The sequence below is a fragment of the Melopsittacus undulatus genome, chromosome 7, assembly GCF_012275295.1.
Source record: "Melopsittacus undulatus isolate bMelUnd1 chromosome 7, bMelUnd1.mat.Z, whole genome shotgun sequence".
Taxonomy (NCBI): Eukaryota; Metazoa; Chordata; class Aves; order Psittaciformes; family Psittaculidae; genus Melopsittacus; species Melopsittacus undulatus.
The window spans coordinates 60091565-60110324 of record NC_047533.1 but is presented as its reverse complement, the minus strand read 5'-3'; the positions used below and the strand labels follow the sequence as shown (position 1 = coordinate 60110324).

General features: G+C 44.6%; 1 protein-coding gene across 2 annotated transcripts; it reads right to left on the bottom strand.

Moving 5' to 3' along the window:
- Positions 1-290: 290 nt before the first annotated feature.
- On the bottom strand, positions 291-4726 carry SPP1 (secreted phosphoprotein 1). 2 transcript variants are annotated; one of them, XM_031046831.2, is made up of 7 exons: positions 4600-4726; positions 3253-3319; positions 3099-3149; positions 2124-2222; positions 1946-1987; positions 1446-1697; positions 291-977 (listed from the first exon to the last, which is right to left on the bottom strand). In XM_031046831.2, exons 2-7 carry the CDS (start codon positions 3304-3306, stop codon positions 576-578), a joined length of 900 nt encoding a protein of 299 aa, XP_030902691.2. In that variant the 5' UTR covers positions 3307-3319; positions 4600-4726; the 3' UTR covers positions 291-575. The 2 variants fall into 2 exon arrangements, with proteins under 2 accessions (XP_030902691.2, XP_030902692.2); XM_031046832.2 differs by having other exon boundaries at positions 1446-1694.
- Positions 4727-18760: the final 14034 nt, after the last annotated feature.

The window sequence follows — 18760 nt, the reverse complement described above, 5'->3', positions numbered from 1 at the left end:
TGGAGTTGCTCGGCCTCCTTCCCTCACGGGGGGCGCGGCCATGGGGCCGGGCCAGGCCGAGCTGTAAGGCAGGGAGCCCGAGGCCTTGGGGCGCTCCGGTGGAAGCGGTGCAGGGGCCGACACCGGCACCAGCACTCCACTCACTCTCGGTAAAAGCGCCACGGAGAGGTTTTAACTACTTAATAAATAAAATATCAGATGTTTAAGTTTAAGAAGAGGGATTAAAATTCCTCGCGCAGCCGGGAAGTTCCCCCTGACCCAAGCCAGGAACCAGTAAAGCAGCCCACAGCTACAGGGTTTTGTGTGTTTATTGAAATACGGTTACAGCAAAATACAGGCTGACAGTACATACAGCAGCATGCCACAGAGGTAACGCTTGTTCTATGCACCTGACTGCATCACTCTCGGTTCCCCATGCACCAGCAGCCAAGGGGAAGCCACCGGGTAAAAGAATCTGCCCCAAACCCCAAGTCACCATGCGCTCTACATTTACAAACAGTTACCCGACACGAAGCTACCCCCCCTCCCCTTAGGTAGGAATTGGAAGACAAGGGAAATGTTACATCTGCCTCCCTTTAAAGAGTGACTTCGTTGTTTTCGATGCTGTGACGGTCTTGAGCATCCTCGGAACTCTCCAACGTTTGGTTGCTGTTATCGTCAGGGATCTCTGCTGAAACGCGGACCTGGCTCTCCCTGCTTTCCACACTGTGGTGGCTGTCCTCTCTGATACCAGACTTGCTATCATCATCTGCCTCATGGCTATCAAACTTCTGCCGGCTGTCATTTTCCAGGCTCCGGTCACGCTGCTTGCTGTCCAGCTCACTGCTGTCCTGCCCGTGGCTCTTGTCAGCCCATTCCCTGCTGATGTGTTTCACCAGGGAGCGGTGGGCAGCAGGATGCTCCTGGGAGAGTCCCACTTGCTGGCTGTCTGCATCCAGGGCACTCTCATCCTCCTCGGTGGCATCATAGGCGATGAGCTGTGTTAGAGACCAAAACAAGGAAGAGCCATTGTCACTCTTGAGAAAATTACCGGTCAACAGGTGCTGCCGTACTGTACCAAAGCAAACTGCATAGGGTGCTAGAACACTCAAAGCCTGCATGATGCACCTGCAGACACTGTGTTCTTTTATGGAGTTACATGAACCTTTCACATAACAAGAAATTCCAATTTGAACTTGCCCTCAGATTTCATGCATGCAAGTAGAGCATGACAGTGCAAATGGTAGTATTGCATAGCTTGCAGCAACAGGCTACACTCCTACCTCAACATACCAACAGCCATCAGTAGGCCCTGATTTGGGGTATCCAGAGAAAGGAAATACATTCCTTCACTGGTGCCTACTTTCCCCTCACTAATCCTTTTCAAAACTGACATGTCCATTTTAAAGGTTCAAGTTTACTATCCGTTCTCCAAAATCTGGGTACCAATGCTCACCACTGTTTACCTTCTTTGCAGCTTTGCGGAGGTTGCTAGATTTCACCACTGAGGCTCTTGCCCTCATTCTGTAGGCCACACTGTCGCCTCTGCCAGCATTGTCTCCCCGGGTGAAGGGGAAAGGTGGGAATGGTGCAGTCACTGGAATGTCTGTGGGTAAACTTGTGACAGCCTCATCAGATTCATCTGTATCATTGGAATCATTATCATCATCATCATCATCCACATCTTCATGGCTCTTGCTTGACACATCAGGGAACTGCTGGAAAACATTTATTATGCATGAGGCAAATGAACACTTATGTGGGATGTGCAGGCTGGTATCTGTCCTGCTCACCCAGAGCTTATGCAGTGTTGAGGAGCTGTTCCCCTCACCCTCCCTGAAGCTCTGGGGCTCTTTTGGAGAGAGGTGTTATCACAAGAACCATGATTGACTGAGGAAAATGAGTGTTGCTACACACTGGCTGTCCTGCAGAACTCAACTGAGGTTTTAGTGTTCAAAATACTGACCTGTTCTGGGACATCCACACTTTCCTCTGAAGAGTAGAGAGTCTGAAAACAACATAAAACTCACAATTAGCACACAAAGACATGTACAGTAGAGCTGATCAGTATGTTGAATATTCTTTAAGCACTTAATCCTAAATTGAAAGATGCCCTGCTTTCTCTTCCAGTCAGTTGCCTGTACCTGCTGAGGTGACGCCAGGTCATTCTGTGGCTGTTGCAGACTCTCCCAAGACTGAGAATTCACGTGGTGGTATCTGTGTGAGTGATGGGCCTTGGGGTCCTTCAAGAGAAAAAGAAAAGGGGTATTAAACCCACAAAGAAACATACAGGAGCAGGCAGAGCTGCCTGCATCACAGTCTCTGTTTTCAGGCAGATGTGGCATCTTCAATACATACTCCTGCACAGGATGTGTCCTCAGCAATTCACTGCAGTAGGAAGAGGACTCAAACAATATAATACAGAAGATGTTCCTCTCCCACTGGCAGAATCTGAGGAACTTCAATTCGGTTTCCCTGGCTCACTTTTACTGAGTGAAATTTGGAGCTATTTCTAATGACCATAATTTCTTCCAGTTCTCATGTCTTTTTCCCAAGAGTGATTTATCTCTCTCATCAAGACTTGAAACTAAATGCAGTAGCCAATTCTCCAAAAAAAAAAAATTATTTTACATGGATAGTAGCTGGCAATGGAGTATAAATCAGACAGCTACATATAAGATTAATACAACTCACTCACACCACTCAAAAAAAATAATGGGAATTGGGTTAAAGTCTTGGATTAGTGTCTCCCAGCACCAAATATTGTCATCTGAGCCACACTAATGAATGTGGGTTATAAGAGTTGTGCCATGTTGTAGACCTTTTTGCTTTTTAACTGACAGCTTTCACATTTTTCAGTAAGAGAAAAGGTTTCCAGTGCTGGTTCAGAGACTAACAGATGTCCACAGCCAGGACACCTAACATGGCAAAACACTACTGAGGTTGATGGCTCTACTCTTTGGCTACCTGAGGAGCTGGCTCATGACAGCTAGGTGAGGACAAGCTCTGCAAGCAGCTACAATCATAAAACAAGCATCAGGCAATGTGTATTAGAGGAAAAAAATATATAAAAAAAGGATTTATTAAAGAAAATGAATAGAAAGACAAAAGGAGCTTACATATTTTTCTTCGGAGCTGGCAGAAATGGCATGCTGCTTGGTTTTACTCACCTTCAAGGGAGAGAGGAAAAAAGCATTTGTCAGTATTAATTTCTTGCTAACATACAAAGAAAATACACAAGTGCTTGCTGATATTAATTTGTGATTTACTTACTGGCCATGCAGCAGTAATGCTGATAAGGCATAAACACAGAACTGCCACCTTCATTATGATGTTTTACCTATAAAATATTTTGGAACAGTGAGTCAACAAGGTAAAATACCACAGAAATACCATAGGTGTCTTCTCCCTTCTGGTGTACTTCACTGTGCTAAGACCAGGTCTCTGCTAAGGATTCAACCTGTCCATTGCTGATCTTATTCCTCTGTCCTCCATCACCACCCCACACCCAGTTGGTTTCGTAATGACTTAGCAACTCAAAAGCTATAAGGATTTTAAAACCAGGTACTTGGAAGTGCTGAGCAGTGGTGAGAGTAGCCACAGAAGGTGAGGAGTCTCCTGTCATCTACTGACTTGAACTGGCAAAAGAAAAGTTTTGTGAAAAACAAAGTGCTATGAAGATAACTTTGGCTTATTTTTGTTCATTAACATCATTTTGCCGGAAGAGACATGACAAGACAAACTCAGCTTGGATTCTCTTTTCAGTTATTTTAAACCTGGTTTTCAGGGTTATTAACTGGAGTTGCTGTGAGTAAACTCAGTCTATATGAACATAAACTGCTTTTATTGATGGACCTTTATTTTCCCCTCCAGAAGTTTGAGCAGAATCACCTGTATTTCCAAGCAAGAGATGAAGTGAAATATCTGCTCACATTGCAGTTTGAACAATTTAATAAATGTTTTTTTATGAAATTTATTATGAAATAAATTCATGCTGAAATTAGGAGAGTGCTGAGCTACAGTCAGTTCTGATGCTGACAGACCAAATCTCTGAGGAAAATCTCTGAGAAATTAAACTGATTTATTGATGAACAAGAGGCATTCAGAACTTCAGTAAATCATAGCGAGAAAGAAAGGCTACTAAGGGCACACTTAAAATACATTAGTAAGGCTGCTCCTGAGACAGGACACTCGATCACAGGTATTGCAATTTCAAGAGTTAGACAGAGAAGGGTGTGTGTCCCAACCATTCGGTAGTGTGCAGCACAAGCTGCAAGCCTGCCAAGAGAAACAGGAGCAATGCCAGACAGTGGTTACACAAGGAAGGAAGCTTTCTGTGTTCAAGTATCAGCTTTGAGCTTCCAGCACTTGATTCAGTGGCAAGGTTTTCAGTTATCTCCTCCCAGCTCCTATCAGCAGTCAGGTTTAAATTGCTATTATGTACAATACCTTCGTCACTAAAAGCAACCTTGCTCCTATAAAAGCACACCTTTTCCCATAGAGAAACATCAAACATCCCTGACCAGTGAAGCAGTTTTCAAAGATCTCCTGCTCAATGCTTCCTTGACTAAAGTTGCAGACAAAATGGCACATATCAGGTTAAAAGAGAAAAAAAATTACCTTTTGTGGTGCTGGAGGAGTCAATTGCAACAAGAGCACTCTTAGTGATCCCAGCAGCAGCTTGAGCTTTCTCCACTTATCCCCTGTCTGCCTAACATCTCTGATCTCGGGGAATTTAAACCCTGTTCCAGGCACAGCCACCAATCCCTGTGAGGCGGAAACAGATGAGGTCATGAGGTTCCTGGCCATGGTCCTGCCCACATTCTCCTACACTTCCTCTTTGGTTTTGTGGCTTTTGAAGCAAACAAAAACTGCTCTATGGTTAAAACATTACTTATGGGCAAGATCATTAACCAGCAGGTCTGTTGAATGCACAGCATTTGGTTGGTGTCGTGTAGAAGGACTTCAGGGCACATCTGTCCTCTTGTTAAAAGGCAGAGCCCAGTTTCCCAGAAACCTTTCATGCCCTGTTCTATAGGGAGCAGGAATATGTAATGTAGGAAAAAAAGAGATTTGAACATAAAATCCCCCAAAAAGGTGTTAATGCTTCCACAAAGTTGTAGACTTGCTCTCTAGGGTATACATGTTGCAATGAGAATTGCAAAGACAGGGTGCAGACTTTTTGGTCTGACCTGAGTCTCTCAGGTGGTTTGGTTGAGTCATGTGCTACAGCTGCCTGCTGCACCAAACCTGCTCCAGACCCTTTTCAGGGACTAGTTGCCAGATATTTTTCAAGCTAAGGAAGCTGTAGCTTTAGTATGGGGAGTGCCAGGTTAGCACTGGGAAGTAAAAGACGTTATGGGAGGAAATTCCATGTCTGCTGCAGGGCAGTGGATCAGCCCTGCTGATGGGCAACATCTATTCTGGCAGCGCCTCACCTGAATGACCATAAAAACTATGGTTAGATTCTGCCTCATCTGTGACATGCCACAAGACTCTGAGACTCTCTTCCATTCGGTGTTTCTGTAAAATGACAATGAGTTGTCATTCAAACACAGGAAAGCATGCCAAACAGCCCTTCTAGATGTCAGAGTATTTATAACTGTTTCAAAACAGTTACACTCCTCCTCATTTCTGATACCCAGCTAATGTTTGATGTGTCCTTCATCAAGGAGCAACAAAACAGACAGCTTGTTGTCCCTGCCTGTTTCCAATTATCCTGTGATTACTAATTCTTCTGTGACATGTTTAGAAACACTGTGAGAGGCATACCCAAGTTAGCTCAACAACTGCCCATCACACAGACTTATCATAATTATATTTTTGAGCTGAGGTGAGCAACAGCTAGAAGTTTAACTCTGCTTAATAGAATATTCTAATACCCTAGGAGGAGAACTGGATAAAAAGATAGTATATCATTACTAATCCTGCATGTCCATAAACCCATGTATGCATCCACCTGAATGAGGACTATCCTAGCTTCTAGTTTTGAAGCTACATGAACATTATTATTTACTAACTCAGAAAAGACTTTTCAAGCCAAAAAGCTTTCAATAACTAGGATTTCATCAGCATGATCTGCAGATTTAGATAGTTTATATCATCTCCTATTGTATCTGCAGCTCAGAGCTTCTGGAAACCAGACAGTTTGCAGAAGCCATTGAATGCAGATGCAGGACTCAAGCTGTAAATGGATGCTATCTATAAGCTTTGGCTTGAGCACTATGTAGTAGCTCATACACCCAGATTATAATACATCACTATTACTTAAGTAGGACTGCTTCAAAAGGCCACTGTTTTCGACTCCAGGGAACCCCAAACCAGCCCCTTAGGTAGCCAAATACCTTTACCCCCCAAAACTGATACAGATGAGCAGTACAGCTTGCAGCTCCCCTGACTCTTAAGAAAGAACTATTTCCATCTGATGGAACTGACAGGAAGCTGAGACGGAGAGCAGCTTGGTGTCTCACAGCAGTGAATGTGGGACTGGGTATGCTGGCTCATGCTTTCTTGTACACAGTTGCTCAAATTTTAAGTCTGCAAAACCCTACTTTCTCTAACAGCCATTTATCAAGAGACACAGAAACAAAAAACAATGTTATACTGAAAGATCCCCTAGACCTGTTGTTCGGCCAAAACAAGAGCCTTCCACCACCTGCAATCTGCATAATGGGATATTATTGTCCATCAGACTTTCATGAAAATAATTGTTATGTCAGGACTTGTAAACAACCTGTTTCACCAAGTTCAGCTGCAGTTATCAGTCATGCTGATGGAGAGCTCAGAGCCATTAGAAACACAGCCTTACTGCAGTTTGTGAAGACCTTCCTGTACAGGTCAATTACTATTGTGGCTTTTCAAGGCAAATGTTTTCCAAGTACCTAGGATGCTTGTTTCCCACCAGAGACACTATGTGACCCCCAGGGAGTTGGTTTTGGCAGATAACCGGTATTTCCAATGTGCTGGGAGATGGCAGAGTTTCTGAGCACTATTGCCAAACTATATGGTTGATTTTGTAAGAACTAAGGAATAACAGTGATGTTTTGCAGTAATCCAGAAGCAGGACGTGAAGTGACAGTTGTTACTAAATAGCTTCATTTTATGCAACATCAGCTGGTACAGAGCTGTAGTAAATTTAGCATTTGCCTCATGCCTGTCATTATGTGGTTATTCATCTGTAAATCGTTTTGTCTGGCTGAGAAATCCTTTGCCTTGGTAGTGCTTCTCATCCTCTCAGAGATAAGGAACAAGCAGGGCAAAATAGGAGCAACTTTCACCTTTTTCACTTCCCACACTAAAATGCCTAATTCTGGAGAGAGCATTTGGCTGGCAGTGTAACAGTGGCACAGCAGAAGCAGTACTCACATTTGTACAAGTGGGAGTGTACATGATTTCACCTTTCGAGAGCTGTCAGGGTCTGTCCAGAGCACAGCCATGACAGGCTGTAATTTGCTGCATGTAGGTGACATTTTCTATTTGGCTATCCTGTCAAACAAAGCATTTGACCACAATTTCTCCTGTCTCGGGCTGCATTAGGAACATGTGGTTAGGTTGCTGTTTCATGTAGTTGAGAAGCGCTATCACTGCCTCCCTCTGCAACCTCCAACATATAGCTAAGATCCTTAGCTGAGACATCAGCACAATGCCTGGTGATATCTCTGGCTGGTGTGGGAAATCCCAGGCTGTAATGCTGAGTCTTTGAGGAGACCTGGCTTTTGTTTAGATTTGTTTACAAAAAAAACAAGTCCTGGGGAGGTGAGAGCAGTATCTTCTTGGTGGCAAAGATTAAGACTGGAAAAGAGAGATTAATTTCTTCAGCAGCATTAAGAATGCTATGAAGTAAAAGCCCAAAGAAACCCCAACCTGGTAGTGTTCTTAGATACGACTGTTCTGCAACTAGAATGTCCAAAAGAAAAGCAGAGCTAGTAAATAGTGGTGCTTGTGGAAAACATGGAAAGTAAGCCTTCTTTGCATTGCTACCATAAAATACTCCCAAAAAGTGCCTTGGAAACTCCACATGTCAACCAATGTAGCCCTTATTTTTTCCCAATTAAAGCTTCACAAGTGCAGAAAGCTTACATTCAGCAGTTATTGCACGTCAAAAAAATCTTCTGCCTCTTAAAGGGTGTTCGCGTCCAGGCCTAGGAGCATACTTGGTCTGGACAAGGGATACAGGTGTCAGATCTGCTCAGTAAAGAAATTACAGGAGATTTGCTCCTTACATGTGTAAGCAGGACACCTCATTAACACAAGCTGTGCTGCACAGCTGTGTTATCTTCTGCTTTGTACCATGCTCTTCCAGTCTTCCTGCCACTTGTGATCTGCAGTGCAGCTCAGATAACTAATTGGCAAGGCAAGCTCTATTTAGCCCTCATCCAGGAAATAAAAGGGGCTATGTTATCCTACTTTTCCAGGGTCAACCCTAGCTGTTCCTGCTTGCAGAACTAGGCACAACACTGACCTAGAGCTGCAGTAGGCAATCAATCAGAGCAGAACAGAGACTTTCTGGAAACAGACTTCTTTCTACCATCGTAACATCCAGCATATTAGAAGGTGCCACTGTTTGACAGTCATTTGGGCTGCTTTTATCCCCCTCTGCATATAAAGAGACCCCACTCGCTTGCTCTGACTCCTGAGGCTAGTTGCCACCTGTTGACATTTCAAAATGCCTTTTTAGGAATGGCTTTGGAAGCTAAAGGGAAAAAAATAAACATTTGGGAAACTTCCATACAGCTGTGGCCCACAAATCCTGGAGCCTCAACAGCCTCAGTCAGATCCTGGCTTTCATAGAGGCAAGTGGCTGCTTCTACTTGCAGCATAAATACTGTCCAGCTGTCTGTAGCTTCCTAAAATGGAGCCCTACTGATATTTCTTACCTTGGCTTTTACAACCAGTGTTATTATCAGGTCATCATAGTTACCAGCGTGAAGAGCAAAACACCGCATACTCCAGTGCTGGTTTTGTGGCTCTGTTCCAGCTCTGAATTGGTAGAAAAGGAATTGCATTAGTTTCAATTTGAAAATTTAATAAACACAATAATAATCTGAGCTCCTAGTAGAATCAAAAGTAACCTGTGAAAGTATACATGGTATAGGTCATGTTTTCACTACTGTGCCATTTTGTGATGAATGTAACCCTCAAAAAGCAGTTGTTTGAGAACAGGAGGATGAGACTTTCAGCAACTCAATGGAGCTGAGCTCAATCCACTCTCTAAAGATCCTGGCTCTGAAGCCTGAACACTACTGCAGACAGAACGCTCCAGGATGAAGGAAAGCATGTAAGATGCATGTGCTTACATCCTCTATATGCTCATAAGAAAGTAACCATCAGTTTGCCAGCTCAGGGATGACAGTTTGAGTACTGAGGAGAATCTGATGATAGGAAATAGCTTCACAGAAGATTCTTTTTGGGCAAGCATTGCAAAATCTTTGTGACAAATTGTTTCCCTCACTTTCCTCCTGCTCAGTTCCCTGTTTCCTATCCTACTGCAATTTTTTCTCCTCACAGAGAGAAAGGACACTAATGGAAACATCTGAATATGCAGAATGGGTATGGAAAGAACAGCATCTTCTTGCTCTGCATTGTGAAACTGTTGGAAAGTCACAAGATGCCTGTTCCACTGAGTGCAGGGGCTTTTTGCAGGACACCACAGGAATGATTCTGCACCCCTCAGCTTGCATCTTCACTAAGCACCACTGGCAAAGCCTGAAGAGACACCTCCTTGCTGCAAGAAACAGGACAGATTACACTGCAGGGAAGGGGTGGACAGGGAAGGTGATGGGCCAACTCCTCCTCCACAGTCACCCATTCACTGCTTTTGTGCATAACTGAGATAAGCACTGCAACCCTATACCGCCTGATAGAGTCCTAACTCTGTCCTGGCAATCCTTATCACACAGCAGCCTTGATTTTGCATTCCATATATACCATGTTGAGCTGATCGCTTGTTTCCGACACAACCACACAGAGTTCACAACATGAGGAGCAGAGAGTCCAGAAAAGGTTGCTGCCAGTCCCAGATACAAACCTTTTACAAGGCACACTTTCTGAGTGCATCCTGGAAGGGGTCAGCACAAAACTTAATTTGGAGAGGCAGCAGGCATTACGCAATGCAGGATTTCAGCCTGCATACCTGTGGTTATCGGTACACAAGGCATCTTTTCTGCAGCCTGCCCTGACTTCTCTATCTCCAGAAGGTCTGGGGAAGATGGAGCATGTGCTGTACAAGTAGTGCAGGACTGCTAGGACAGTAAACCTGACCTCAGACCCTGGCTGGGCTACACACCAGAAACCCTTTGGATTTCACGTGGCTTCAGGTTTTGTTGTGAGCAGCTTTCTTAACTCTTGGTCTCGGGCTGCTGTGGTCTGAGGTGGGACGGATACAGAACTGAGTCAGTGTGAAAGCAAACATGGCCCACTGGGTGTGGAGCTCCTGCTGGTGGAGTGGGAGGAAAAACCTATCTGTGGGCCTGATGAAGGGAAATTAAAGAGTTGGGGACTGGATCTGGGGAGGAAGTCGTTTGGCTGAGAAGCTGATTTGATTTTGTGGGAGAACCAAAAACCAGCAGGCCAGGGTCAAGGCCTCTGCTGTCTAGACTGAGTCATGGAGAGATTCCCCACAGTTTGCTCAAACTCAGAGGTGAGGCTGTTATCCCTCGAAGCCTACCCAGGCAGGAGCCCTGCAGGAACCAGGGTCACTGCCACGATGGACCATTTTGATTCTGGCTTGGAAAGCTGGGAAAACTCCTGCATGTCAGGATTCTTCATCTTAATTGGTACTGGGGTAGCCACCTCTTGTACAACAAGCAATCAGTCTGCCAATAAAGAACATCACTCAGACCCAGCAATTTCTCCTTGTGTTTTGCATTTTAAAATTGTATTAATCCTTTCAGTTTTCAAAATTGGAGCTTGTTTTGGATGGAATGAGAAGTAGTAACACACACCTGACAGGTATTACCATCAGAGTGTCCAAGGAGATATTAGTTTTCTTATTTGCATAATTTCTCAAGTAAATAGGATAAGGTGATACACGGAATAGCTCAGATGATGGGTAATACAAGTGCCTGGGGAAAAGTAAAAAGGTTTCTTTTCATTAAAGAGGTACCTTCCCACCCCTCTCCCCCTGCCTGCATACATGTTCAGTCAGTTTTCTTTTCCTTCCTGGCCTCCCTTTTAGCAGGACTGGAATGCAAAAATACCTTGTTTTGAAAAGTACCTGTGTACTATCTGCTGAACTGGCAGTGCAGGTGCAGGTGCGGGTGCCCTCCCTCCCCACAGTTCTCACCTCCTAGACCGGCCAGTCCAGGACTATGCCCAACAGCCCATGGTAAGATGGAACTGCATGGAGACACATTGAGCTTGGCTAGCCAGGAGGACAGACAGCCTGCTAGGTATGGCAGCACAGCAGCACAAACACTTGGCAAGCCCCTGCTCTCCCTCCTGGCTTACCAGCTCTCTTTGGAAGGGAGAAGCATTTTTGGAAATATGCAGTTGAGAGATAATCACATCCAGATTTAGGAAATAACATTTTGCACATAATTCATACTGGCTACCTAGACAGATTATTGGTTGAGCATGTAGCTACAAATTTGGTAGAATAAATGGCAAACTGTGGTTGGCATATGGATGCAAAGCAGGAAACAAACTGCAGCTATACATTAACTAGAGCAAAGGGAAGCCTAAGAAACTGGGTTAACCAACAGGCTCTGAAGCAAACAATAAGAAGGGGCAGCTGACCGGACAACTAGATCTTGAGGGGCATATGCAGCATCAGGGCTCTTTGCATTAGGAAGAATATTACCAGTTGGTAAATAACAAACCAGAGCTGCTGTTTTGCTCACTGAATCTTGTTTATCACAAAGAAGTCAAATGACTTCTCACCCACGGAAAATATGAACACAGAGAATGACAAGCAATTTTGGGAAGCAACATCCGTTCTGTATGGAGAAACTTGATCTGCTGTACCCAAAATAGCTGATGTTGAAACACAGACTAAATCTCTTCTAAGCAATTGATTAGACAAAATGAGGAGATACAACTGCACGTTGGAGCTGTGTTGGTCTCACCTCAGGCAGCAGGGTAGTAACAGGGGAGAAAAACATAGGCTGGGACAGATTGGAAATTACAGATCTAAGGAGGCAGGTTGTCAGCAGATAACCCTGTGCCCTCAGCAGGGCTGAAAAGCATTTGTTGTGGCACCCTGTCCCTGAAAGAAGCACTATAGAAACTCTGGCACTTGTACCTTTCCTTGGCAGTGACACAGTCACAGGTTCCCAATGGAATATGCCTGAGCCATGCAGGACCACACTGCTGCCCAAATCTCTGACACTTCCTACTCCTGCACTACCCTAACAGTGCAGGCAACTGCATATCAGCCCAGCACCAGGCTCCCTGGCTGTGTGAAACAGAGATGAAGAAATAGTGTGCTCTCTACAGCAAAACCCAGTGCTGTTTTCAGGTCAGCACTCAGCTAGCAAAGCTGCTTAGATAAATACTTGTGCAGAATGCACAAGGTGCTTCTGTATGCACCTTTTGCAGAAAGCCCCAGGACAGGCTTTGGTAACCCTCAGTGTTTGCCTCCACACACAAGGTGTCTAGAATTTTGCAGGTTGAAAATAAGAGGCATAATTACATCCTGGGCTGAAAGTCTGATCAGAGCAGGCTTCCTGCCCCACACAGATAGATGCACATATGTAACAACATACATATGCACATAGAGTTAACATTTAAATTCCACCCTCTGGACCAAATGAAATTCTGGCATTGCAAATCACATGGAAGTAACAGAAAAATGACCTCAAAATCAACAGGAAAAGAGAGTGCCATACCACAACAAGTCCCAGTGAGAACAGTCTGAGCTTCCCAGCTCAGGCTTGGATAGAGATGGAAAGAGGAGGGCTTAATTTCAACTAATATTCACCACCATGGGTGTCTTCTTTGCCTCTGCCCCAGGCAAAGAAGTCAGGCTGACACACTGGGCATTTTCAGGTATACCTTCCGATCTTTCAGATCAGGCGATTCATTCATCCCACCTCTTTGCTAGGTGGCTGCTGTCATGAACCAGAGCTGTGTAGCACAGCAGCAGTCCCATTGACAGACACCTACAATAGGAAATGCAGCACGGATTCTCAGAACAAGGGTGAGAGGAGATGGGCTGTCCTGGGAATACTCACCATGGCTTTTTTGGCCAGTGCCATATAACACTGCTGCTTTTACAGTCAACTTACAAGGCAGGTTTGCTGGCTTAAGTTCTAAGATTTTCCAGTGATAACCAAAGAAAAACCCAGTAGCATCAAAATAATAAGAAATGCAAACTACCATGGTGAGATATTTTTGAAGTAGCTTTTCATTTAACTTCATGTCTGCTACACCTGCCCATCCCACACTGATGTTTTAGCATGTGAATTAAATAATTTCCAGCAAAAAATAGTAGTCATTATGACTCTGATATTGCAAAGCTACCGTGTGGGCACAAGCTTGCTCTTATTGATCATACAGTTACAGAGTCATAGAATACCAGGTTGGAAGGGACATCAAGGATCATCTGCCTTGGCAAAACATGACCTAGAGTAGATGTCTCAGCACCTGATCCAGCTGAATCTCTTAACAGTGTTCAGTTTTGGGGAAGCCATCACTTCCTGGGGAGGTTATTCCAACGGCTGATTGATCTCATAGTGAAAAATTTTCCTCTTGTGTTCAATTGGAATCTCCTCAGGAGTAACTTGTGCCCATTACCCTCATACCCTCATCTTTTGATGTGGCTTCTTCTAAAAAGGGAGCCTCCATCTTCTTTGCAGCCACCTTGTAAATACTGAAACATTGTGATAAGGTCTCCTCTGAGCCTTCTTTTCTCAAGGCTGACCAAATCCAGTTTCTTCAAACAACAGGCTTCCCAATCCTTGGATCATCTTTGTGTCCTTTCTCTGGATCCTCTGCAGCCTGTTCACATCTTTTCTGCTTAGCAGGAAGCAAAACTGAGCACAGACTCCAGATGTGGCCTTAGAAGAGCTGAGTGGGATAATGACATCTTTATTTCTGCTGGTGATGCCCATGTTGGTGCATCCCAGTATCCTGTTGGCTTTCTTCGCCACAGCAGCACACTGTTCACTCACATTGAGCTGCTTGTCCACCAGGACCTCCAGGTCCCTTTCCACAGAGCTGCTCCTCAGCCAGGTAGGTCCCAGCCTATGCTGTAGTCTGGGTTGTTTTCCAGGTACAAGACCTTCCACTTGTCCTTGTTGAACTTCATAAGGTTCCTGTTAGCCCCCTCTTCCAGTTTATCCTCGCCCTTCCGAAGTATCTACTTCCCCTCTCAGTTTGGTATCATCATCAGACTTCATCAGGGTACACTTAATCCCATCTTCTGGATGTACAGCTCGTGCCCTGCATCAACCAAGAAGGTTTCTTTGTTGTGGAAGGCCATCAGGTTTGTCAAGCATGATTTGCCCCTTGTGAATCCATGCTGGCTTTTCCCAGTCAAGTGCTTGTTTTTGTCCAGTTATTGGGTAAAGACTATTAAATATAGTTAAAAAAGGAGGCAACTATAAGACTCAATGTAAATACGATTTCCCTATTTTCTTTATCTACTCCTAGCTTGAAACCACATACACATCCGAACTCACAGTTATATTAGCATTTATCTTAACACACTGATTTCCCATCACTATTGTAATGGAAAGCAAGGAACAACACAGAGGCAAAATAGGGAAAAAAATAACCTGGCCAAATAACTGCATTCTTTGGCAGTAGGTTTAAACTGTCTTTCTTTAACAGGAAGTCTTCCCCATAGGCTTCAGTGGAAAACGGCTATGTCTGCACATATACAGATTGTGCATTGGAGTCAGGGAAGAGGGCAGCTATTTTTTTATTACGTGGGCTATGCAGACTGCAAATTGAAGCTTAAGACAGCAGGGCTGCTCCTGTTTCACCACGATACGGCCTGCTGACAATTAGCCTGTCTGCTTGGGCTGCTCTTCTTCCCTATCCCATCCCTGCATAGCAATTAACAGGGGTGAAAGCAAGCCTGTGCACTCCATTGTTCCATGTTGGCACTCCGTTGTTCCATGCTGCTAGGGCTATCCAGGGACCCATGTCAATGCCCAGAAGATCTTTCCTGGAAGGCCAGTGATTCTGCCAGTCTTGAATTTGTAGTACAGACAGACTAGAAGAGTCCATTACCACCATGTACAGATGGTACATAACAAGGGTGAGGATTTGTGGATTCTTAAAGTTAAAAGAGACCATCTTCCACTTTGACCCCCTGCACAAATCAGACTGAAGGACCAACTCCAGATAATGCTGAGCTTAACAGCTCGCAGTTGATCAAACACAGTTATTCCTCCTGAATTTAGGTTATTCCACAGTACTGGTATTAGAAAGTGATACTCCGGTTTTAGCAGAGATAACCCTGATGGCAATGCTGAGAAGGCCTCCCTAGAGCACTGGCTTCTCACCCTACTCCATTTTCAGACTTTGCTGCCCAAGAAGTCTTTGCTTTACTTATGATGAATAGATCTGTGCTCTCCCACAAAACAGGAACTCCCCCAACACCATTAGGCTGCATGGACATCTCCTGACTTTCTGGAAATAAGATTTCTCCTCCCAGTGATCAACTCTGGAAGGCAGCAAGATGGTCAGAGTAGCTGAGCCACTGATGGAAAAGGGATCAGAAACACACAGGTATTAAAAACCCTAGAAATTAGTTCTGGAAGTGACCAATGACAATGTCTCTCCATTCCTCTCTCAATGCAGTGCAAACTCCATTGTCCACCGTGTTTTTATCCTACTCCAAGTTTTTGCCACAGAAATCCAGAGGAATAACTTTTCTGGATTCAGTGGAATTGAAGCAGAAGTGTGAAGGACATTCCCAAGTGGAGGATCCTTCCTTCCTGATACCTATTCAGCGTATCTGTACATAGGAAGCAGTGATACAGCTTTTCAGGTTACACAGCGTGGTGTAACCCAACCACTATGTCTGAGGTACCCACCTCAGTGGGGTCTCCCCCATGTACACGCTCCCTCTCAGTGGGGCACTGGTAGGGTCAGCATCTCTTATGCTGGAGCTACCAACACTTCTGTACATTGTCATCATGCAGGGCCTGTGCCTAGCAGGAGCAATTCTTTGTGCAGGTTATTCAGCTATTACTCTCCAGGAAATGTCTTCATCGGCATAGGCCCTACTCTGATGTGCAGCAGCACAGAAACTAGGCTCTCCAATGAAAGCAGCCATTGGTATATTTGTTTTCTTATTTCAACATAGCAATTTCCCTACAAAACATTCTAGGAAAGTACACGAGAAATGTTTCTTCTGTGAAATGTAATCAACACAGTTTTCTTCCAGTTGCAAAGCATAATTGAAATATAAACCAAAGCACAAGAATGGGGTTATTTTGGGCAATGGTTTGTGCATCAAAATACTGTGAACAGTTTGGTTTGTCAAATTGAAGACAGGGCAGACGTCTCTCTCCCTTCCTGTTTAAGTCAGTGGTCTGGGAAGGGCGGCCATAACCTATAATGATGGTTAGCTCACCGAGAGCAACTTGTTTCCCCCAATCTATAAATGCAGTTTTCCAAAGATTGAACATATGCCACAACATGCACATGCTTTGTGATCCTGTTTGGCATGGCAAACTCTGGTCTGATTTCAAGTAATATTAAAATCTACACAAAAAATGCTCAGTTCTGACAAACCTGACACATACACTTTCTCATATACACACCTCACACGAAGATGTGGAATAGTCCTTCAAAGTCAAAGAAATGAGTCAAACTTTTCTCTGCAGAAGCAGTTCCTAACTATGGAAAAACTTCACCAAACATGGGACCATGGGACATTTCACTGTGTATTTGCAATTGCTTTTGAGGTGGCAAAGCACTTGAACACTTACACAACTGGGCCTCAGGAGCTCTTGAGAGAAGTGGAGAGCAGCATGATGTGGCTGCAACATTGCAGCCTAGGAAAGCAGTGGTAAGGCAACTCCTGGCCAAAGAGCATTTTACCCAGATGGGTAATTCCCTGCAACGTGTCCTACATGCAAAACGTATAATCCAAGGAGGAAACAGAGGACTGAAATAACAAATGGTTTAGTTTCTCCTGCTCTCCAAACAAGGTCAATCATTAAGCAAAAATGAAAACATTCTGTCAGTGGAAAGCCCCAAGGTATAATACACTTACTGAACTTGTTTGGATCTGGGCTCAATAGCCTTTTTGAGCCAATGTACATTAAAAAATATCAGCTGCTTCCTACCTTATTTTCTTAAGTCACTGCAAGAATTTACAAGTAAATACTCCAGCCTCCATCCATAAGAAAACACATCGCAGCACAAGCATCACGGCTGAAAAAACCACTGGGCAAAAGCAGGCAAAAGCAACACACGAGCAAATCTGTCACACTGTATGTGTCTCAGGTGAAGTGAAACAAGGCTGGTCTGGCACGGACCTCATGAGAGCAATAACCGTTTGCCCAAGAGCTGCTGTCTCCTGACACTCGAACACAGGAGTGCACTGCTCTGGCCCTCTTCTCTCCCTGCAGGGTCTGTCTGTCTGCCCCTCTGTGCTGCCAGGGGCTGGGGGCTCCAGGCAGCCTCTTGGTGAGAAATGTGCTGAGCATCACCACCACTGCCCAGGGAGGTGGCAAAGTGACCAAGGGACATCAAGGGGTGCTTCTCCCAGCAGTCAGGATGTGTGTTAGAAGGCTACAGGCACATGACTGAGCAGAAGTGGCACATGCACATAACATACAATTTTAAAATTAATTTCCTGCCATTGGAAGATGCTGAGGTATCCATCAGAAGCTGTCCCCATCCTACCTGGAAGGTGTTTATCAAGATCCAAACCACATCTTTCAAGACAAGAGGAGCAACACAGGAGAAAGAAAGGAATGTGGAAAGAAGATGGTGTATCTTGATTTCCAGGTAATTGCACAAAGGCCCCTGGACAAAACCTAACAGCTTCTTGAATCAAATTCCTGCTGAAAGCCAGGAACCGGAAAGGTGTCCCCTCACCTCTGTTTTACAATGTTTTGGCCCATTCAGTTTGGCAACTGACTCTGTCAAACACAACATTGTCAGCTATGGCTCAAGCAAGGGTACTCCCAGAGACCTGACACTTCCAGTGAGCATTTAGCAACAGATTACTCTTCTAGCTCTGTTTTGGAACCTGTGACAGGTCTAACATTATGTCAGGAGCCAATGTCAAGGACAGAGGTGCTAAGACTGCGTCTTCTCACAGCCAATGCATACCTCTACCCTCCCAAAGCAGCATCAGGGTGCTGCTGCAAGCAGCTGCCCTCCTGTCCACCTATGGCTGGGCAAGTGCCAGCTAGCTGCATGCAGCCTGAGGCATCAGATACATTTCACTCTTGTCTGACAGCACAAACTAGCAAGGAAAATCCAATCACAAGCACATAAGTCACTTCCTTCCTTAGCCACATACACAAGGCACCAAATCCTAAACCAGCCCCAACACTTGGTAAGGTTTCAAGGTCCTGCTGTGTTTTGCACTGACTTTTGCCACCTGACCATTGGGAAGAGATGAGGTCCAAATAGCCTCTTGGTATATCAAATACAAAGAAATACAAATTGACTCTGAGCACCTCCAGAGGTGTGACAAACTGCTTTGTTTCAGTTAACATGTAAAGCTTTTAAACTGGGATTTTCCATCAGCCTCCAGTGCCAGGCTGGTGGCTTATGAATCACATTTTACCTATCACATCAGCAAGGTGTGTCAATTCTTGCAGCAAAGAGGATTAAAAATCTCTGTTGCTCAACCTCATGAGAGCAG

Coding starts and splice junctions, on each gene's coding strand:
- SPP1 (XM_031046831.2), bottom strand. CDS start 3,306: ATGAAGGTGGCAGTTCTGTGTTTATGCCTTATCAGCATTACTGCTGCA. Junction 2,223..3,098: donor CCAGCTCCGAAGAAAAATAT/GTAAGCTCCTTT, acceptor TTTCTCTTGAAG/GACCCCAAGGCCCATCACTC. Junction 1,698..1,945: donor GTGTGGATGTCCCAGAACAG/GTCAGTATTTTG, acceptor AATGTTTTCCAG/CAGTTCCCTGATGTGTCAAG.